General features: G+C 28.5%; 1 protein-coding gene across 1 annotated transcript; it reads left to right on the forward strand.

The window, feature by feature from the left end:
• The first annotated feature begins 5,296 nt into the window (after window positions 1–5,296).
• LOC130976963 (non-specific lipid-transfer protein 3) lies at window positions 5,297–6,559 on the forward strand. The gene is made up of 2 exons (XM_057901932.1): window positions 5,297–5,742; window positions 6,289–6,559. The coding sequence occupies exons 1-2, from the start codon at window positions 5,393–5,395 to the stop codon at window positions 6,296–6,298; spliced, it is 360 nt and encodes a 119-aa protein (XP_057757915.1). The 5' UTR covers window positions 5,297–5,392; the 3' UTR covers window positions 6,299–6,559.
• Window positions 6,560–25,421: the final 18,862 nt, after the last annotated feature.

Consider the following 25,421-nt stretch of genomic DNA (forward strand, 5'->3'; position numbering starts at 1 on the left):
ACCTCATTAAGGCAACACGTGCCTAGCGATTTTGGGAAGGTTTCAGCAACCAACTTTGGCGCCAAAATGCATATAAGAGCCAAGAATTGAAGGGGATTGATAACACATTAACACATTCACATCCATAGACTAATTTTAGATCATTAGTTAGTTAGTTTTTAGTTTTAGAGCTTTAGAGAGAGAAGCTCTCACTTCTCTCTAGAATTAGGATTAGGTTTAGTTCTTAGATCTAGGTTTTAATCCTTGCTTTATTCTACTTCCACATCTCAATTCCTTGTAGTTACATTGATTCTTCTTCCATTCTTTTGCTATAATCTCTCTTATGTTGTTCTTGTATTTTGTTATAGATCTAGTATTGTTCCTTTTTACTCTCTTCCAATTCAATAAAGGTAATTCATAATAAAAGTGTTTTTTTTTATTGTTGTTGTTAATTGCTTTCAATAATTGTTGTTAGATTTCATTCTTGTTGTTGATTTACTATGTTTTCCTTTTATGCCTGCCAAGTGTTTGATAAAATGCTTGTTTGGATCTTAGTGTAGGTTTTGTTTCTCTTGGCCTAGGTAGAGTAATTAGTGACTCTTGAGTTATCTAATTCCTTTGTTGACCGATAATTAGAAGTTGCTAATTGATTTGAATGCCTCTAAAGCTAGTCATTCCTTTGGGAGTTGATTAGGACTTGAGAAATCAAATTGATTCATCCACTTGACTTTCCTCCATGGTTAGAGGTTAACTAAGTGGTAGCAATGAACAATTCTCATCACAATTGAGAAGGATAACTAGGATAGAACTTCTAATTTTCATACCTTGCCAAGAGCCTTTTATAGTTGTTAGTTTACTTTCTTGCCATTTACCTTCATGCCTCTTATCCAAAACCCCAAAACAACTCAAACCAATAACAAGACACTTTATTGTAATTCCTAGGGAGAACGACCCGAGGTTTGAATACTTCGGTTTATAAATTTAGGGGTTTGTTACTTGTGACAAACAATCTTTTGTATGAAAGGATTATTGTTGGTTTAGAAACTATACTTGCAACGAGAATTCATTTGTGAAATTCTAAACCGTCAAAAATCCAATCGTCAGACGGATTCGAAATGAAGGAGGAAAGCGTTCGCGCTTCGCATTTAGGACAAAATTACCGTTAGATTTACCGTCGAAGAAATCTGACGGTAAACCATTGCGGGTTACCAAAATACAACATTTTCACTAAATAGGTTTACCGATGGATTTATCCGACGGTAAATCTGATACTAACTTACACGCTTATTTCTTTTATTTTCCTCCAATTATTATTGGCGAATTTACTGTCAGAAACGTAAATTTGCCAGTAATAATTTAACTTGATGAATTTGACGCTTTTACTACTACTAAATTCGTCGCTACTCTGCGACACTAAATTCGATGATACTCATCAGCATTTTGTTTGTAGTGCCACCTCTTCCATGTCGCCCAAAGACGCCTCTATTATCATTGAAAGTCCTAGAAGATTGAGCAAAATTTGCCATATGCATACCTGTATTAGGTTTTTTGAAGCAATCTAACATGACGTCAGATGCAAGAAGATAATTTTTAGCCTCGACAACATGATAAGACCCCAATTTTGACATCACAAGATAATTTTTAGCCTCGACAACATGATAGGACCCCAATTTTGACATCACAGTGCCTATATACATGGAATACTCTTCCAAAAAGCCATCCAAAATAGCTTGAGTGTGATCATCTTCCAATACGACATAACCAATAGCAAAGAGAAAGTCAATAATCTTACGAATCTGAGCCAAATACTATGATGCAGACTTCAATTGGAAATTTAGGTTTGAACTCGTGTATTTGATGCTGCAGTTAAATAAGTGTCGATCTTATCCCAAATTTCATAAAACTATGCTGAACCGATTACTTTAATATAAAAATTGACAGTCATCGATGGAACGATCGAGGAAAAAAGTATTATATCTTATAGCTTCTAAGTCTTGAAAGATTGTGATTCAGATTGTGTTTTTTTTTATTGGATCTGCATAGAGATGATCATCCGTGCTTATACTCTGAATAGTAAGAAGAGTCTGATATCTCCATATTGAGTAATTATTCTCATTGAGCTTATCTGGAATAGAACAAAATACTTTCTTGTTGGTAGAATTTGATAAAAAAAATTTCTATGATAGAAAAAGAAAGAAATAGTGGTGATAGTATGAGATGGAGAAAGGAATGAATTAGGCTCTAAATACCATATTAGATTCTGAAAGATCTATCTCAAAGTGCACAAGAATAAATATTTGATAAACAAAAAAGAAACAAATTTAAATAAGAAAGAACAGAAGAGAGAAGAGAATTTTTTGTTAAAACTCACAAGTAAAATTGTGTATTATAATTTTATATTTTTTACACATACTCAATACAGAAATATATAACTGTATATATATGGAAAACTCTGTAACACATTATTAACTAACTCATTAACCACCTGTAATATTAATACTCCCAATAGCTTCAACAATAAAACTATGCTGCATGTTGGCTTTTATTGTTTGGTCATAATATATATACTTTATCAAAAAATATTTTGTCTCCACTTCATTTCAAAATATATATATATATATATATATATATATATATTTTTTCCTTTTGCGAGTTAAGGCTAGGCATGTTATTTGAGGATTTTTTTAAATAAATAAAAAAATATTTTATTTATTAAAATAAATAATTTTAAAAATAATAACAAAACTACTTAGCATATCTTATCTCGTTTACACTGTAAACGAGATAAGACAGTGCGATTGACACGTGTAAACAAGATAAAATTGAACACAGTCTATATATACATGTCGTTAACAACAACGTTTCGGGTCCTATTTCTAATCTTTTGACCATTTTTTTCTTTCTTCTATTCTTTTCTGATTATATTGTTGAGTAAATCTAAGATGGCACGCGCAGATGCATGTGATCTGGATATCAATCGACTGAATACCACCTGGCACGTCGCCGGGGCAGCCGACTTCGCGGTTAGTTTTATTATCTTCACGCTTATGTTATCGCATATATGTGTAGTCATGGTTAGGATATTTGCCAAGAACTAATATACAATTTATGGTTTAGGTGGTTAAATATATCGTTAGCAACAGTTCACTGATAGAGTACGATTTTGAAAATGTGGTTCTGAATTTTTTTGTAATTAGGCTATTAAGCACATAATTATTAATTTAGATATTAAATGTTGTGGTAGATATTTTTCTTGAAGTTAATTTATTAATTATATATTTCTTAATTTATTAAAATTTAGTTATTAATTATCCAAGTAAAAGTTATTTTTTAAGTAAATAATTATGTAATTTTTTTACCTAAATTAAATTATTAAGTAAAAGTTTGTTAATTAGATTATTAATTACGTTAGTAAATATTTTTGTTTTCGTTAATGTATTGAGGAGATGTTTATTAATTAACTTAGTAATTATTAACATAAAAGATTTTATTTAAATTTGACCTCACCAATATCTGAGATTCTGTCAAAGGACTACATGGAGACTCCAGGGATATCCAGTTGTACATTGGCGACAATGCACATGGTACTTTAATCGGTCCAATTTGATAACTTGGTACTCAACACTTATGTGAATGCTGTAGTTCTTCACACTTTGCATTACTGTATCTCTGTTTTTGAATCTGTGGCCAACCTAAAACTTTACCCCATCGTCTAGGTTGTAATCGTCTTATCCGGTGTTGGAAAATGAAGATTTCTCATGCATTGCATCTAGATCCAATGCATGATAGTGACTTGGTACATCTGATAGCGCCGAAATCAGGTTGGGGGAAGGAGGGGGGCAAAACATAGCACACCGTTGCTTTGACCGGCGTCTCTGATACAAAATCCTCCTCATCATCATCTTTCACTGGACTAGCAACATGAATCGGTGGTGGTGCGAGAGGTAGGTCATCCGATCCTACACAAAGGTCAAGTGGACGGATCCTCTATCACCAACATCAGCAACGTCCGCAAAAAGCTCCATCACTTGTTCCACCATAATTCTCCCATGGATGTTAAACATGAGGCGCACATGCTCGTCACCATAGAGGCGAAACAGACGAAACTGAGAAACTACGTTTTCCAACGATGCTAGCAACCTATACTCCACCCTTCCGGTCTCTTTTCTCCCTAAACCACCAAGGTTACTCAATATCAGACTCTTCAACTCTGACAACGAACTTACTCGCTGAGTGCGCAACAGTAAAGATTATCACACTCAAATATCACCCCATTATCACTGTTTCTCATACGACAATTGGAATACACACAGACAACCACATATCCGCTACTACCGGACATTTTTGCCTAGTTTTTGGAAGAAAGATGGAAGAGAAGAGAATATAAAATGTATGTGGAGAATACCAAAAGTTGTACATCCTTTTATAGCTATTAAAAATTTGTCTTGCTATATTTTATTTACACTATAATTTATCATGTATTACGTTTATACTGTAAATAAAATATACATGTGTTAATAGCTTTATTTTATCTCGTTTACACTGTAAATGAAATAAAACATATTACATATTTTCATAATTATTTTTAAAATTATTTATTTCAGTTAAAATATTTTTTATTTATTTAAAAAAAATCCTGTTATTTGACTAGCGGAAAGAATTAGAGTATAGTGCTTGTTCTCATAGTATGGGAGTATTATCGTTGGAGTATTAGTGTCGCAAATTTTAATCCACTCAGAAAATCCATTAAACATTTTTCTCTAACAATAATATTTTACTAGAAAACACTTTTTCTCCTAGCTACCTATTTATAAATATTGAGAAAACAATTTTTAAATCCAATTATAAGCTCAACATCCGTTGCACCCAAAAGATAACTACTCACTAAAATTAAAAATATAAAAAATAATTCAAAAAATATAAAATTCAGAGAATTCAATGGTTGAACGTGGTGGATAACTTTTTGTGGAGTGTTCAAGTTCAAAACTACCTTCTCTAAATATAACTATTGCCTTGATATTTTAAGTTCAAATAATCTAACACACTTTCTTTCTTTCTTTTTAGAGCATGTTACATTAAGTCGGTTCCTGGATTCATCTGCCTTAGACTTTAGCATTAAATTTCCACAACCACTTCACAATCCATTATTATGACACTGCATTTTATCCCCAACTACCAAATCAGAACATGGTCTCAAATATATATATGATATAATAAGATATATATGATCCTCTAATAATTACACCACCCCAAATTTCCATAACCATACCCTTTTCCCTCTATAAATACACCACTAAAATTCTACAGTGGAAACAAATTAAATCAAGCCACTACTACTAGACCTTAGCTTCATCTAACACATTTCGTTATTCTTGCAAATTTTCTCAAAAGAAAGAATTACTTCATTTTCACCATGGCCAAAAACACTCTTGTTATTTGCATTGCACTTGTATGCATGACGCTTATTACTTCCGTCCCTAAGACGAAAGCAGTGTCCTGCATGCAAGTGGTGCAACAGTTGACGCCATGCATTTCCTACGTGGAAAATGGCGGCGCTGTGTCCCCACAGTGCTGCAACGGAATCAGGACTCTTTTGAGCCTGGCTCCGGCGAGACAAGACCGGCAAACGGTATGCACTTGCATCAAGAACGCCATCCGAGGAATCAATTTCAATCAGAATACTCTCAACCTTGCTGCCGGACTCCCCAGCAAATGCCGGGTCAACATTCCTTACCAAATCAGCCCCTCGGTTGATTGCGCCAGGTACTTATATATATGTTCCCCTAATAGGCTTACTTTCTAAGACAAGATACATAAAACTAAGGTGGGTACTCCTATGAAGATATTATAATTGTCTTCATGTGATGATTTTTCTTTTTGACCATTGAATGATGGATTGTAGGGTTAGATTTTGATATGTTATAAAAGTGTTGTTTTTATTTGAAGTGTGGCCAAATCAATAAATTACACTTTTATACAAAGCATCTTCATAAAAAGATATTTTTTGCATCTTCATTTGAGTAGAAAGTAAGCCTATTAGGGGAATAAAAAAAATTATTTAAAAAATTATATCTCTAATACATTCTTTCAAATTTTTTTTGGTTTATTTGATTTGCATAGTTTTTTTTTTCCTTTTTATTAGCCTTGCTATTTCTTTTATTTTTGAAACTCACTAAAGATTGAATTCTAGATTTTTCAAATATAAAATTCTGATACCATATTATAAAATAGTTTATCCTAAAAAATTAAAATGATAAAAAGAAATAATATAAATAATTATATTTTTAATAATTTTATTTTAACTCATAGGGTGCAGTGAGGTTGATATGCATATGAAGCAGCTACTCATCATGAAGAGGGATACCGAAATGTACCTGCAAGGCATGTGTACGTGGTAAATAAGTGGATGCATATAAGCCACATGGGGAATCAATGGAAGTTGCTTCTTTTAGTTAAACTGTGTCTACTATATGTTTTTGTGATGTGTCATGTTTGTGTTTTCTATTTTGGAGGTTTTTAGAGAAAGAGCTCAGTGGAGTAGTGCTGTAACAAAAATGCTCTTATTAAATTATATATTTGATGCGGTTTATCTTGATAAGTGTTTATTGTATAATATCATTTTATACATCGTTATAATATATAAGAAAACACTAATCAATAGTATTATCGTTGTGGTTAAAGATACTTAGCCAATGATTAATAGCTCAAATGATATAATCTCTCCATACTCAATTAAGAGGTTGGGGTTCGAGTCTCCTATTTTTGGTAAAAAAAAAAAAAGAAAAAGAAGAAAACATAGTTGTCAGAACCAAACCGGTAATCGAACCGGTCAGGTTACTGAATCACTGGGTCACTGATTTAACTGGTGGATCATTGGTTGAACCAGTTGACTCGGTACTATATAAATAAAAAATAAAAATAGTCTAAAATTTAAAATTTTAATTTAAAATACATATTTTTACTAATATTTTAAGAATATCAAAATATTTTAAAATATTATAGACCAGAAATAATAAATATTTTATTATTTTTACTCTATTATAAATATTTTTATTTTGTTTTTATATTAAAATAACTATTATTTTTAAATTTTAACAATTTATTAATTAGTTTATATCTATTATATTATTATATACTACAAATATTTATTAAAAAATAATGCTAATAGATATTATATAATTATAAAAAAATAAATGAGTTTATAATTATTATTAAATGAAAATATAATTAATTTAAGAATAAATAAATTTATAACTAAATTTAAAATAAATTGGATAGAAATAAATTATTTGATAAAAAATATGTATATATATTATAATTTGTATATATATCAATGAAAATCATCCCAACTTAGTGTCTGTCAATAGGGTCACTCGTCCAGGGGGAGGGGTTCGAACCCTTTATGTTACAGTTTGTTAAAATTTAATTTCTAACTAGTTCGGTTGGATCGAATTTGATCGATTTTTACCGATTTGTACCAGGTTTAATCGGTTCACAACAGTTCTAAATTTTATACGGTCCAAATAACGGACCGAACCGATAAAAGATTCGATTTATTAGTTTTTTGGTTGAACCGACCGGTTTGGTCCGGTTCTGTTAACACTGGAAGAAGAAGAAGATAGGATACTTGAAAGAGATCATGATAATCTAAGATATTAACACGAAGGAGATAGATCTATATATTCATAGTAGATGGTAATTTTATTTACTTCTTTTTTATTTTTACATCAAGATGGCAAATTGCAACAAAGATTTAGAATTGAACTTTATTACAAAATGGTCACTTTCTCTTATTCACAAAAATCAATGGACCATCACCGCTTCACTGCACTCACGATTTTATTTCTCAAAAACTAAATTATTAAAATTAGTCAATAATATAAAATATATATTAAAATTAAATTAAACAATACATATATTTATATATAAATATATACTGTTCATAGTACGATTTAGATTAATTTTAAATAAAAAATTTAGCCGATTCGAACACTAATTTTATTTGCAGTGTGGTTTAGATTGAATGATTTTTTTAAAAAAATCCGATCCAACTCCAAGCAGTTTGGATTAGATTCGATTTGCGATTTTTTAAATTAAAAAAATTAAATATACATAATAAGTCTTAACATCAAATTTTAAATAACCAACAATAATATAATAAATCTCAATAATATCTTGAAAAATCAATAATAACATAACAATAAAAATAAAATTATAGGTTAATTAAAATAAATAAATCTTATTTTAAACATAAAATATTTATTAAATAATAATAATAATACATGAATAATATAAAAATATTTAATAAATTGAATATATTATAAGTAAAATATTAAATATAATAATAAAATCTAATTAAATTTAAATTAATACCGTTTTAATCGATTTTTTATTTGAATTAGATTAGATAAACAGTTTAATTTGGATCGATTTAAATTCAAATACTCTTAAATTTATATAATGACAAATTTTAATAATTAATTTTAGTATATAAATAATATTTTTAATTTCTTGCTAGTTGATATGACTATGGTATAATATTCATTTTTTTAGTCCATAATATTAGAGTATAGTATACAATTTTTCATTTGCTACCTTTACTCATTCATCTCCTCATCATGATACACTTAAATAATACACATGCAGCAGGCAATCATGCTAGCTGCTTGTTGAAGGCTCTATTGCCTAGACAATGTATTCAAGTGTTTCCGGTGAGAAAGTTATTGTAGTGATATGTTCGGCTTGATGCTTGAACAACCTAAAGAAGAATATTAGAAAGCATCATAATTTATTATTTTTAATTAAAAATTAATTATTAATAATTAAAATATAAATTAAAATATGTTGTTAAATTATTAAATTGAAAACATTTAATCAATAATTAAAAATAATGACAAAAAATAATGGTTTCTTAACATTTTTTTAAACAGGGTGCCAAAGCTAAGCCCAAAAGTTTATAGTGGGTTTTTTTTAACACAATTCTACATAAATAATGTCAGCCCCATTCAATTCACAAAAATAATAAGCCCAACTAAAATAACTCATGCCTAAAATTGCTCTTTATAGGATAAAAAAATATTTAAAGATGAAATAAGATATTATTTTAATATGGGATCTAAACATAAAATATTGAGCAAATTTCATATCTAAACATAACACAATTAACTTTTTTTCTAAGAAAATTATACCTTTCTTTTCTTCCTTTTGGCCAAGTCATTTTTCCCTTACTCTCACTATTGTGGTATTTCGAAAAATCAATGTATCTAAAAATTACTTGTTTACAAGGTCTTATAAATAAATCAATTAATTTTTTAATGTATTAAAAAAAAGTAGAAAACAACAATGAATATAACAAAGTTATGTTGCATGATAAGTAAATCAAATTTAACCGAATTAGACCAATTTCTCGTTAGACTAAAAAAAAAAAATTACAAAGAATGCGTGATTCTATTCTCTCTTACTCCCACTTTTGTGATATTTATCTTCTCCATCAAAATGGTTACTTCCATTTTCTCTCATTTAATTTTGAATTTTTTTTATTTAAATTAAATAATATAATATTATCAAAATGCATAATATATATAAAAAAAATATAATTTTACACACGGATTACACATTTGGGTACAGAAACAAAAAAGTCAATAATAATATAAATCAAGTATTTTGCATCCGAAATCTGAAAAAAAATATCGAGTACACCTAGAAAATAATGCAACTATGTAGTTGTACATAAATTGAAGGTTTAATTATTCTGTTAGTTCCTATAGTTTTACTAAATTTTTAATTAGTTTTCTATACTTTTTTTCTTTTCAATTAGGTCTCTACATTATTTTAATTTTGTAATTAATTCCTTCCTAATATAAAAAATATTAGAGTTAACTGAATATTTCTTCGCAAATTGAAGGTATTTATAATTAAAAATTTAATTAAATCTTTGACCGCATGTATTTTGGTAAAAATATTATGTTAATTTTAACATTTTTAACATGAAAAGGACGTAATTACAAAATTAAAAGTAGTGTAGAGACCCAATTAAAAGAAAAAAAAAGTATAGGGATCTAATTAAAAATTTGGTAAAACTACAGGAACCAACAGAGTAATTAAAACATAAATTGAATGCAGAATATCTAAAATATGGCTGGAGAGAAATTAATGACACTGTATTTAATATATGTATATTAATATCTAAGACTCTAGATAAATATATAAAAAAATTCTATATAAATAATTTTTTGATTCAACCATTAATTATACTATATTCATCTTACTAAAATAAGAGAACATGTAGAGTAAACAAAAAATAATTAACAATATATGTTGGATAACAATAAAATAAGATGACATATAGAATAAACAAAAATCAACAACAATATATAACATGAAAGTAAGAAGACTTCTAAAGGTCATAAGTATCCAATATACAAGTAAAAAGTGAACATAAAAGTATAATGTACTGTCTATGATACATGGACATTGATACGAATATAAAACACGACACGACACGGAATATATAGACACACAAATTTAAAATTTTTGTAAGATATGGGAATACGGTATATATATAAAATATAAAATATTTTTAGATAAATTGTAATGATATTTTAATATTTTATTGATATTAAAATATAAATTAATTTTTTAATTATTTTAAATATCTTTTTTTAATTATATAAAGTATTTAAAATATATTTTATTTTAATAACTAATAATATATGTTATTTCTAAATTTATTTCAATAATACATGTTAAGAATAAGACTGGACACGCTGATATGTAATGATATTTAAGTGTGTCCAAGCGTGTCCAGTGTAACACCCTACCACACTAAGCTTTACGCTTAAGCCGTAAAACAGAGGTGGTGTAGTATTACGACCTCTAAAATAAAATGAGTACATATAATAGCAGAAGAATTATAATATGCTAGGAGCCTTGAAGAAAAGAGGAAACAAAATCGCAAAATAAAAGCGCAACGCTCAAGGAACGGGTTAACCTGCGTGCTAAGGAAACCGTAACTGTTAAACATATGATAACAGAAGTAGGAATAGAGTGCCAAAGATACAAAATAACAAGCTCCTAACTCAGCCTGCGAAGTCAAGACTGGCCGGAGAATATTTACATATATATATATACATACATATCCAAAACCCAAAAGTACATATACACAATCCTGCCTCTCCATAAACCTCTAGGAGGATCAAAAGAACAAGTTATGCGGAGAGAAAACTAAGTGCATATATACACATCATAGCATAACAAAATAACCATGTAACCACTCCGCTTCAAGGGTCCAGACGCCTAACGAGATGCCTGTCGACCTGCATATGAAAAACAACAACATAGTATGGAATGAGAACCGGAGGTTCTCAGTATGGTAAAGGTGCCACACACATAATATATAAGGTCCTGGGAATGCCAAAGGCAATCCTAGAACGCCGACACTCAGATTATAGAGCTTAAAGTATTAAACAGAAGCCATAAAAGGTGGTTTACTAAGGATATTTAAACCTAACTTAACTTAACCTTAAATCTAAATCCCATTCTGCCATTCCTCCTTACCTCCAACTCCATCATGCATTTTCACAGACAACTAAACAGACAAAGGCAAGCACAAGAAGGTTACAAGTACTGCAGATAACAAATATACATTTAACATGGCAAGTACATTTAGGCACACCCAGTTAATACACAAGCAAGTAATTCAAGTAATATGCATATGATGCATGCCTGTCCTATGGCTGATGAGGCTCATCTGTCGGTTATCCAGCCAACCCGACAAGTCTGAATTGTCCTTAGACTGTCCCCCGACGTGCATCCCCAAGAGTCTATGCATAACTTTTTCTCAAATAATCAATATTGCTCAATGGGGGTAACATTCCCGGGAATTTATATAGTGCCCGGCCACACTTACGTCGTAGGGTCAATAGAGTATCGAATTTTCAACCTGGTACATGTGGTGGCAAGCCACGGCATTTGATCTAGGGAATCTCGTATCTCAGATTATTCAAATTCATAAGCCATATAAATAATTCAATTATAATTCATCAACATCCACATCATTCTCAATCGCATTTCATTCATCATTATACGTCAATCATATTCAATCCTTATCCTTCATTATCACGCCTCCCATTCCATCCATCAATAGTTCCAATTCAAAACATAATTTATTCTTTTCTAAATAAATCAAACTTAGAACATGCTCATTTTCTTAACTCTAAATCAAATCACATAACCCTTGAATCTAAATCTTTTTAAATAATCATATAAACAAAATCTCTAATTTTTTTTATAAAATTTTGGCAGCATCTCCTCTAAAACTCGGACTTTGCCACCCTTTTCGGGTCCAAACCTGCTTTCTTTTCAATTCAACACACCCTTCCTCATCATCATAACAGTCACCATAATAAATCTACCTTAGATCAACAATTATACTCATATAATATTCAAATCCAATAACCAAAATTCAACTAAGGATCATAGTTCACTAATCCTAGGCTTCTAACACAAAATACCTCAAATCAATAATTCACCAAATTATTAGTTAATCAACAAGCACCAAACCAACCATGTTCATCAACAATAACATTCAACCATAATTCTCTCCAAATTAACATAACAACATTCACCATCCAAAATTAATAACTAATTATTCAATAAACTTCAACCAAATATATTCATCGACAAATTACTAAATATTAAACATACACCTGCATTCCAACTTATCCTATGGTCATCTAGTCTAAGTTTTCACAGAACATTATATATTAAATGCAAGAAACCTAAACCATACTTTGGCCGATTTTCACGTAACGACCAAAGCAAATTATTTAAAACCAAGGCAGCCCCTTCAAAATTCAACTAATCAGCTTCCTCCAAGTTCCAATATTCACAATTTCAAGCTCCAATTATTTATTCACAACCTAATACACATTTATAACACATATATATCCAATTTAATACTCAAAGCTCAAATTCAAAGAAAATAAAATAGAATTATCGTATTCTCACCTTACCCAAGCTTCACATAAGCAAGAGTAAACGTTTCCCTCAAGCTAATTGGATCCTAAAACATCAGAAATCAAAGAAATTCAACATTCCCACTTAAAATTTGAAAATTGGGAAAAATGAAGGCTGAGTGTAAAATAATGAGTTACCTATGAAATTGTTCCAATAGAAATGTAGAGCTCGACGCGGTGAACGCGTGGCCGCAAAAGGTGCGGCGATTGGAGCTCGGACGGAGAAGTTACGGGGATCAGAAATTTACCGTAACAATTTGACGTTCTTTCTTTCCTCTCCCTGATGCTCTTCGACGCTGCCAAAAATGAGGAGAAGAAGAACGTGGGTTCACTTAAAGGGCTGGTCCGGTTGGGTCCGGTTCAACCGATTCGGTCCGTTCGATCTAATTTTGGACCGATTTCTTCGAAATTGGTATCAAAATTCTCGTTTCGATGAGCTCTACCCTATTTTGATATAATATTCACATTTCTAATCCTCCTTATTAAAAACTAATTTATTGACTAATTATCTACTAATTTAACCGGGATTTACATCCAGAGAAGAATTTTTTATTTTTTATTAAGACACAGTTGGACACAGAAGGTGTGTCGTGTCTGAAATGTATCCGACACAAAGACACAACAAATAAAGAAAGTATCCATACTTCATAGTGCACTGCACCAGGTGTACGTGTTTGTTGTTGAGGTATGTTTATGTCACGTTTTGAAGTGTGATCATGGCTTTCGCATAATCGAAGGTGTAAAATATGGGTCTTTGATCTTCACCGTTCTACAAATACAGAGAGTAAAATATTGTCCAAGATGAAATTTCTCAGTTTTACTGCATGTCCAAATCCAGTCTCTTTGATATAAAATAGTAACACGTTAGGCAGTAAAATATTCAACCATAGTTATCAGAACCGAACCGATAATTAATCCGGTCATATGAATGAGTCACCGGATCACTGATTTAATTGGTGGGTCACTGATTCATCCAGTTAATCCGGTCATAACTAAATAAAAATAATAAAATTATAAAAATAAATTAAAATTAAAATTAAAATTTAAAATTTAAAATATATGTCTTCACAAGTATATTAATAATGTTACATCAATAAAAATAATTATCTTATATATTAATTGTATAAATAGTTATTTAAAAGAAGGAATATAATGGGATAACTGTGTAAAATATTTTATAATATCAATGTATCAAAATTAAATTATAAAAACAAATAAATACAATATTATTATTAAAGAATAAAAAGAATGTTTTACAATATAATTACTTTAATATGATATAATTATTAATTTTTTTTAGGATAATAAGTGTTTGGTAAATAAAAGTTATTATTTTTTAGTATATATATACTTATTAGCATATTATTTAATAAAGAAAACACTAGCTTAGTGGATGACTTGTGCTGTAATTTAAGAAGATCTCAAGTTTGAACCATATGTATACATGTATGTTTTTAAGATGACCTCACTATAAATGGATTTGTTACTCCCACACAATTGGGAGTAACATTAACCATCCTAAAATATTTATGAATGGAACTCCACTTTTTTGTTTTTGGAAAAATTGATAATTAGACATTGCTTCTTTATTTTTTTAGTTTTTCAAAATGTTCCCTTTTCCTTTTAAACATTCTTTCAAAGAGAAGAGATATTTGAATCTGAGTTCTTACCTCCTTCTACCGCCACTGCACCACAATTTTAGATCTCTCTACAATGTCATTGGTTCTCTATTCCTTGCCCTACTTCCTCGCTCGTTTTCTGCTCTTCATCGTGAGCTATGTTGATACTCTATTCCTCGCTGTATCTCGCCATCGCTGCTGGGTGGTCTCGCCTTGTCTCACTGCCATGTCTACAATTGGAGTGCCTATACCTCGCTCCAACATGGTTTGCATCAGAGGTAACAATTAGTAAATATTTTTTATTTTTTTTACTCTATTCAATATTTGAATTGAAAATTGTTATTGATTTTTGTATCAAACCTTGTCTTGCCACTTGAGTGGATCATTATTTTCAAAACACAATTCTTAGCCTGTTCACGTGTTTATGCACATCAAATTATTAAGATTGTGATTGAGTATCTATTTTCTTTTGCTCAGTTTGGTGTTAAAATTGTCTATGTCCTCATTGGTCCTGTTTCATACTCGTTGCTTTTCAAGCCTGCTAAAGGTGTTGAGAAGACCTTATTTCTCTTCTCGCTTCTCCCCGAAGTCCTCGCTAGCTACAAGTAAGAACTTTAACTTTTGTACTATAACTATTGCTTATTTTTATGTGATTATATATGTGTGTTATATCTCTAACTTGTTCATATTTGTAAAATCAGCAAAGTTATATTTACTAGTGTAGTCATATTTGTAAATTGATTCTACTTTTTGCTCATTTTTTTAATTGTGAATAATGAGATCAGAAAATATTGAATATTTGAACTTGATGAATCTTTTTTTCATTTGCTAGAAATCTGTCACAACTCATAATATTTTTTGTTGAAGTTTGATTTGTGTTTCATAGTTTTTAAGATGAGTCTCTTCCTTTCTAATATGGTTGTTGGTGATTAAAGTATGTTCAAAGTTAAAAGAAATCTTAAGCAATTTTTTCCAAAATTCAAACATAGTTTATGATAGGATGTAATGTTACTATTTCACTATTTCATCCATGTAGCAAAGCCTCGTTAGGAATGGGATATAGGGTAATTATTATTTTTATTGTTGCATTGCATAAGGTAAGAGGGCATAAATGTGTGTGCGAAATTTTGTGTGATGTATTATTATACATTGAGTTTGAACATCGAATTATAAAGGCCAACACATTATGAGAACTAACAAGTATCTGTCAATTTCTTCATGTGAGGTCTCAACTTTCTATTCTTCACTTTTTGACTTGCATTTGATAAACTTGTATTAGTAAGTGAAAAATAGTACTTTTGTGATGGTGATTCTTTTTCCAAGTAATGCTGACAGGTGTTAATGCTGGCCAGCTTTTGAATGTGGCATTAATCATGCTATGGTGAATGTGGCATGGAACAATTGAATAACTTGTCATATTCATCGGGACATTGATCAATGTTAGTTAGAAGTCCCTGAATTTGATATTTTTGAAGATGATGTGCTTGATCATGATGAGATTGTAAGTATATATGTCAATGAGTTATGATAATGTTCTAATTGCTTAATAGTTGGTAATGATACTGTTTTACTTATATTTTAGCATATGATGAGGATGCTTCGCATGGTAGCAATGAAGCTGAAGATTGATTTGTAACAAGTCAATAATTGATAAGTTAGATAAAATCGATACAATAATGATCAAGATGTATCTTTTCAACTTCACATAATTTTTTTTTATTATAAATTCATGTTTTTGCTATTGCATGATCAAGTACCTTTTATTCATGTAATTTTTAGAATCTTGGCTCTAAATCTCTACTTATTGAGTATGCTATAAAGTATAATCTACTTTTTTTTAAAAAAAAAAAAAGATAATAAATATTATTAGGTCTTTGTCGGAGATGTTATCCTTTTTACATTTACAATTTACATACATATATATAACAGCAATTCTTTGGTGCTTTTTTTACTCCGATTAGTTTTGATTATTTTCTTTAGACCGAGATGTGTTTCTTTATTATAATCTTAATTTTTGACTTTTTTTTTATATTAGATGCAAATAATGCAATGGCAATTGAACCTGTTTTAATGATTGATGCTGGTTTTGGACTTTAATTTTCTATAAATATCTGCCATCAAGCTCATTTGATCATGTAACCTTTTCAAATGTATCTGCTATCATTTGATCTTAGGGTATTATGATTGACTTACTTTTATATACACACTCAATCAAAATTTTAGTTTTGAAAATATAGTAATGGACTTCTTTTTCTATTTGTTCTATTTTCTTACAGTACTAATGATGCTGTTCTGGAAGAAATAAAGAAAGACTACATGCTACAACATGGTGGGGAGAGAATTGCCAGAATGTAACTTATTAAATGTCAATGTAAATTCCAAAGATTGTTATATATGTTGTTAAGCTGATGCATGGTGCATTAGAACCATTGCTGTGTTTGTAATTTTTTTTTCAAATTTGTATTCAATTAGAATAAGAATGAAAGTAAAGAACTCCCAAAATGAGTTTTGATGATTGTTAAAGGAATTGAAGTCAAGAATGGAGGTTATTTGAGGAGAAATAGATAAATAGAGTGTTATTCATGTTGGTTCCTTTGTTTAAAGGTTTTTCAAATGCTTTTATGGCACTCCATAACTTGAATAATCCAAACAGAGCTATTGTCTCATCCATTAACTTAAACAAATACGCTTTCTTGTTATTCATGTTTTTACATTAATCGCATGTTAAACTAAATTCGCCATATTAGAAATACAAGATAATTGCTACTTTGAAACAAAATGTCACAGCTTAAGCATTATGATTCAAAAGACCAAACAAATCAAAGTTATTTTTGTAGGTAAAAATTACTTTCCACTTGATCCACTAAATAAACTATGCTTACAGATATTAAAAGGAGATCCAATATTTATTCACAGAAGAATATTATATTTTACAAAATTTTTTAGAACACAAAAGACAAATCAAAACAAAATATAAGTTCATTTTCAAATTTTTAACTAAAGTATCGGGGTAGGTAATTAATAAAAGAGATTTTCATAGTACAACCTTATGTATATTTACACAGTTTTTTACAACAACATATGTAAAAAATCTTAATATCCTAAACTAGCATTAATGTATATCTACACAGTTTTTTTATAAATCAATCATTTTTTTATGTCCTTCATGTTCATAGGATGCCACATTTTAATGTGCCATCCATTCCATATGTTGTTTGCTAAAATCGCATTGACTGCATGTCATTTCTGATGATAAGTGCCCGATCCAACCCTTGTAATTCCCAAATTCACACAGCATGATTTGTTGGTGACGTTGAATCCTAATTATACAACATAAAGCTGAGTAAGCTTTGATGTTTCAAGACCCAGAATAGTAAAATCTAGGAGTAAAAAAAAAACACTTTACTATAACTTTCACGATTCTTTAAAAATATTCATGGAGCCCTCAAATACATCCATTGTCACAGAATGTCGATGTTGTATTTGATATTGTCAACAAACAGCATATACACCCTAAATTGAATAAGACCAAAATCAAGTGGATAAAGAGATAAAAAAACACAATAAATTAAAAAAGGTAATAGCTTAATTAAGCATTGGGTACTTAAGAACTTCTAAAGTATACGAAGTTAAAAATATGACAAAAAAATGATAATGGGATAGCAATTTCAAATCAACTAATTCATTAATTCTTCTATAGTAAGGTTAACCACTTTAAGTTTAGTGTTTTTAGTTGCAATTTCTCTTCTTTACAATAAACCAAGCACTTTATGCTTGATCTTCATTCAATTAGTGTTACTCAACTCCACTTCCTTAAGTAGTTGATATCCTAACTAAACCACTCTTAGCACTAACTTTTGATATCAGAGTTTCAAAGTTAAAGCAAAAATCAATTTTAATTAGCAAAAGATATATCTAAGATTATGTTTGAGAAGTGATGTATAGAATAATAACATAGTTAAGCAATTCTCATATATTTTGAGGCAAGGTAGCACAGTTTGTTATAAGTTACTATCGCTTATGTTGTTTATTGTTTCTACTCCTAATCCAATGTGAATTCTCTCATACAAAACACTATGTATTAAATTTTGGCTCTTCAGAATCATTGCCCTAGTTTTACAACAGAGGTTAAATTTCAAATAAAAAAAGTAGGAATTTTATTCAATTAAAAATTAAAATAGTTTCTACCAACCAAATTACAACAATCAAATTCATCATTCAAGCATGATCAAAGACTCCTAATCCATTTTAAAACTTTTCACTGGTTTATTATGAAATTCTTTTATAATTAAAACAACATTCAAGTAAAACTATTAAACTCATAAATAAATTTTGTCAATGAAAATTGCACATTTGTACACTTTTCAGAAGGCATATTCTGCCACACGAAGAACATTTAAATTCACATAAAATTTTTATAGAAAAAAAATAAAGTAAAATAAAAATAAAAATAAAATGGAACCTTAAAGGAGTAGGTCGCAGAGATAGAGGTAGAGAGAGAAGGACAGAGATCAGAGTCGCTGGTGAAGAAGAGGAATAGAGAGGCGACAAAAAACAATGATGTGGTCGACCTGAGTGTAACAGCGGCAGCGCAGCGTATTGCAACGTTGAAGATAGCACGGTGCAGGGGAGAATGAGCAACCGCACAGATGGAGAGGATCAAAGAACAAGCACGACGTAGGGAGAGGATCAGAAAGCGAGCTACTGCGGAGAGGAAGGCATAAGAAACGAGTGACGTTGATAGGAAGTTGAGAGAGGGGCAAAAATCTTAGGAGAGCTCTTGTCTCTTTAGTCTTTTCTTTGAAACTCAAATTAAAAAGGATAAGAGGAATATGTAAAATAAAGAAATTAGAGGGATCAATATTTAATTATTAATTTTTTTAAAAATAAAAAATAGGGTTTATTTTATAAATATTGTAGTGATGGTTAATGATACTCCTACATAAAAATGGGAGTAAGGAATTCATGGCCTAAATAAATTAAGCTTAAATGCTCAAAGTCTCAAACGCATTTTTTAATTTTTTTATTATTTTGACTATTAGTTAACCTAATCAAATGTAGTCTTCTTTCATTCTCAAATTTCAACCGTCTCTCTTTTATTTCTTTAAACGCTTAGTTTCATGTTTTTAATTTTTTTTCTATTTCTTGTCAAGTGGTCATCTTCTCTTTATTAAAAAATAAATTTTAAATTTGTTACCTAAATTATTTTTTTATTAGTTTAATATTTATGGTAATTAATTATAGTAAGAATACATAAAAAATACATAAAATTTTTCACTTTTATGTATTTCTTATGTATTCCTATTATAATTAATTACTATTAGTAGAGATGTCAATTGAATCCAATACTTTAAGACTGCTTTAAATTCTTCAAAATAATTTCAGCTCACAGTCTCATAAATTATAAAAATATATTGTGTAAACCCTAACTCTAATTAAACCCTACAAAAAAATTAAAATAGAATTGATCTTACAAATCCTAAAAATCCTAAAATCTCTTCCTCTTAAGACCTACGCAAAAAAGACGAATGCGTGCGATAAACATTAATCTCTCTTCTCCCTAAAACCTATGCAAGAAAGACGAATGCATGCGATGAATATTACGTCGAAATAAATGCATATTATTTTTTATGTGAGTTAATATTAAATGCATATTATTTTTCACGTGGGTTGATATCATCTTAATTATGTCACGCTTGGGTTGATATTATTTTTCAAAGGATATTATAGGAAACACCGTTCTCAATGTAAAAATAAAAGATATAAAAAATTATATACAAAACGGAATAATAGACAGATTATAAAAAAAGTAAATAATAATTAAAAAATATAAAATAATTTTAAAATTATAAAATAAAGTAAATAATAATTAAAAAAATAAAATAAAATAATTTTATATACCTAAGGTTAATCATATTTTTAATTTTTTTTATTTTTTATCTAGATGATCTTCTCTTTATCAAAAAATAAATTTTAAATGTTATTTAAATTATTTTTTTGTTAATTTAATATTGATAGTAATTAATTATAGTAGGAGTACATAAGATTTTTCACTCTTATATACTCTTTATATATTCTTACTATAATTAATTACCATCATCTAGTCCATCAACATTACACTAATAAAAAAATAATCTAGATAACAAAATTTTTTATTTTTTTTATATAACTTTATATGTATCTACCGATTTCATTATTTTTCTTTTTAATATTTTCAATTACAAATTTTAATTCAAGCAATTATAATTTAGGTAATAATATAATTTTTTATTCTCTTCATGACTTTATATATTTTATTTTATTCTCAATTTATTGATTTTTTTATCTTTCGTTCTATTTTATTATATATAACTATTTCCATATAAATTTTTAAAGTAAATTGATCAATCTACTAATTTAAAATATATTTTTTATTTTTAGAAATAGTAATAAAAATATTTTAAAAGAAAGTTACCATTAAAATGTGGAGTCACTCCATTAGTCTCTTCTAATAAAAAGATGTTCTTAAAATTCAATATAAAAAATCTAATAGTAATGTACACTTTTTTTATTTTGAATTAATATATCCTTTGACAGTAATGTGTATTATTTTTGTTCTCCCAACATAAATTTGTTAGGTCTGTCATCTATAAGAATACCATTTATTAGTCTTTTCAAATGTATTGCATATTGCGAATAATATTGCTTTATAATAAATTAATTAAAAATATAATTTAATTAAATTTAGGCATGACTAATTAAATAATTTAATACATATGAATATTATTATATATAAGAGAATATATTATTTAGAGTAATTATCTAGATCAGTTTCTGAAGTTTTTAAAATTAGACATTTTAATCTCTGAAATTTTAAAATATACAAAATAATTTTTAATGTTTATTTTTATTAGACAATATAGTCTCCCTTCATTAGTCACTCAGGTTTTAGCTGGCATAGAATGTTAGCTTGTACATGTGGTCCCACAGTAAAGTACAAAATAATCCTCGAAGAATTTAAAAAATCTCAAAAAAGCCATTGAAAATATTTTTAAAATTTTAAAATATTCTCTTCAAATATTTTTAATCTTTTTTAAAAGTCACCGTCTTCAGTGGCGGAACTTGAAACAAAATTTTGGCGGGCCAAAAATTTAACATAAAAATTTAAGGTCAAACTCATCTGATGCAACTCTTTGAATTTTTGAAGGTTATATCTCACTTTTTTTGTGATTCAACAAAGTAGAAGAACTATTTTACAGGTGTTGATATTGTAAAAATTATATGTTCTCCTTCTTAAATATTAGTCTTCTTCTTAAAAAATACATCAATTCTTTGATCCTTCATTATTATTTTGTAAAAAAAATTTGAATATATATCTTATAAAATATGTAAAAAAATTAGAAGAATAAATATTAACATTTATAATATTTATTAATTTTTTTTATCAATTTATACAAATACAATAATATTAGTATTTATTGAATATTCTAATATTTTTTATCATATAAAAATTAAATTAAATAAACAGTAATATATAAAATAATATTAAATTAAATAAATAAAATATCTAATTTTATAACGAGAAGAAAAGTAGCAAGCAAGTAGCAAATGTGTTGTGAAACCAACAAAGTAAAGCATTTGAACCAACTGAACTACTCTATATTTTTTGAAGAACTACTACTAATTTTTTTATAAAAAGTTTCGAGGGCCATGGCCCCATTGCCCTAGTTAAACTTCACCATTGACAATCTTATAATATGTTTGTAAATAAAATATTATTAAAAAATATATAATAAATAAAAAATACAAAAAATAACAAAATATATTCTGAAATATAATTTTATTTATTAACACTAAATGTTATAAAAAATATTATTATTTAATCATTAACATATGTTACTTATATTGAGGTGATGTAGAAACCATAATAATAACAACTAAATTTAAGAGGTTATTGAATTATGAAGGCCATTATTTATATATCTAACCTCCTAAGATATTAACACTAAATAAACTTAGAATTTTTTTTGGCATAATTGCTATCTATGATAGCACAAACAACTTTAACTCTAAGTCCATTTTGTGCAACATTACAATAACTAAATTTTAAAACTTTTTAAAGAACACGAACAGAACACTTAGATTTGTCAAGATATTTATTCTTCAAATATTGTAAAGTACGAGAAGTTTCACATTAAAATTTTGTAAATTATCTACATTAATTTTGTGGTTGACTAACTTTTACAAATTTAACCTCATAGATAATTTAGTTCACATTGCATGTAAATTCTAAAGTGCTAGATTCATAATTATTTGTACAAATATTTTTAATTATTTATATAAAAAATTGAATGTTCAATAAGAATTCTCCAATCTTTTTAAACAACAATACTCATTTTCTTCTCATTATAAAAGAATGGTCATAAAATATGACATCTATAATTACATTAAATTTATATTTAGCATGGTCAAAAATAAATATAGATTTATTTATTTTACAAATTGCTTTTTAAAAAAATACCTTTTCAAAATCAATTTATAATTTATTTTAAAAATATATAAAAAAAATTTGTATATAAATAATCAAATTTGAGATAAATAGGCCGAAAATATTAGAAATTAAAATTTATTAATTTAGAAATAATTATATAAATAATTTGAAATGACTATTTTAAAATTTTTTAAATTTTTTAGAGACTGTTATGAGAATTTTTAAATTCTCTAAAGATTATTTTGTACTTTATCTTAGGGATTGATTTATCCAAAACACACATATGGACACTTAACAGCAATATGTCCGAGTTAACATTCCACGTCAGCAACGGGTGGGTAGGGGCGGGTTTTTGCTCTACCCGACCCCGCCCCACTCAACGAAAACCCGCATCGAACCCGCCCCGCCTCTACCCGCGGGTAGTAAAATGTTAAACCCTAACCCGCCCCTGCAGGTACCCGCCCCGCCCCTACCCGCCCCGCCCCTACCCGCCCCTATAATTATTAAATCCAAAAAATAAAATAAAATTTTAAAAATTATATAAATAATATAACTATTATTTATATACATAACATAAATTAAAATAAAAATTTAAATATGATACAATATTATTAATTATTTTACTAATTATTTTATATATCTTACATATATTATATATTAAAAAAATATATATTTATATATCTATTATATATACCGGAGCGGGTAGGGGCGGGTTTAACCTGAACCCGACCCCGCCCCGCCCCGCCCAAGAACCCGCTCCGTTAAAACCCGCCCCGGTGCGGGTGCGGGTAATTACCCACTCCGAACAGGTAGGAGTGGGGTGGGTACCCGCGGGTTCGGGTAGTGTTGCCACCCCTAGTCAGCAGTCATCGTTAGTGACTAACAAAAAAAAGATTGTATTGTCTAACCAAAATAAATGTTAAAGAATATTTTGTATATTTTAAAATTTGAAAGACTAAAGTATCCAACTTCAAAAACTTTAGGGACTAATTCGAATAATTATATTATTTAAATAAAAAAACCAATAAAAAATACAATTATTTAATAATAACCTAACATGATAAAATTTTACGAAAAAAAATTATTTTATATATAATTAATCAAATTTTAATATTATGCTCTTTCAACGAATTAAATTGAATCCAAATAAGCAATCATATCAATTAAATATTTAACTCAAATGAACCAAACTAACAAATTCAACCAACTTAAACTCACATGGCTTATATTTCATCTGGATTTGGATCTTCTAAAATTTGAATTTCACTTTAAAGAATAAAGTATGATTTTTCACCATTAATTTCATAGGTGGGACCAAGAATAAATATGAAAGAGAAACTATTCAAAAGTAGAAGATCACATTATCCATTTCCTCTAACTACTTGAGTTTAAATATGCTAGCATGACAATTAATTAATTATAACAAGATAAACTAATATATCATTATTCTAACATATTCTTTAATTAAAAATATTCAACATATAATAACGTATCAACTAAAATTTAAATAAATCAAATTTTATCATAGCATATTAACTAATTAACTATTCAAAATAAGAAATAGACAAACTAACCTCAAAATTCAATGTCTTGACCACATGCTATGTTGCATTTATTCTGTTAATGTTTTCCGATCGCATGTAACCCCTTCGTTGAGCCATGTATACTTTTTAAATTTTTCTAAATTCAAAAAAATATCAAATGAACATAAACATCTCAGATGTGAAAGAGTCCAACAGTAGAAACAATACAAATATCTAATACAAGAATAATATGAAAGTACTCACAACATAATATGGCAGCAATTATAAACAAGAAAATGTATCAACTAAAGTAACAACAAGAACGCATCGATATTTTAACGTGAAAACCCCTCAATGTGAGAGGTAAAAACTACGAGTCACCAAGACCAAGAAAATGGCTCGACTATAATCAAATATGAGGTATAAGAGAGTATCAAATAAAGCACAAATCATGCATACAATAAGTTAAAATACCAAAGCACCAAAGCTTACAAATGAGTAATAAGAAGATAAAAAATATCCAATAATAGAGCTATTGTTCGAAGTAGATTTTTCCCTCTACAAACATCCAATCAAACTCTCCACCGTTCAGAATGAAGAACAAGATGAATTGAAGCTGCAGTTCAAATTTCAAGCCGATCCAACGGTGAACGAATAAGAAATTGCTATTTAAAATTTGCTGCTCTGTACAAAAATAAAAATTATGTTTTCTCTCTTTTATCTCTTTTTGTGGCTACTCTCTCACTCTTAATGACAAAAAAAATATAATTAGAGTAGTGATACAAGGATGCAAGAAAAAACTCCAAAAATTGGA

Source organism: Arachis stenosperma, chromosome 4 (genome assembly GCF_014773155.1).
Source record: "Arachis stenosperma cultivar V10309 chromosome 4, arast.V10309.gnm1.PFL2, whole genome shotgun sequence".
NCBI lineage: Eukaryota > Viridiplantae > Streptophyta > Magnoliopsida > Fabales > Fabaceae > Arachis > Arachis stenosperma.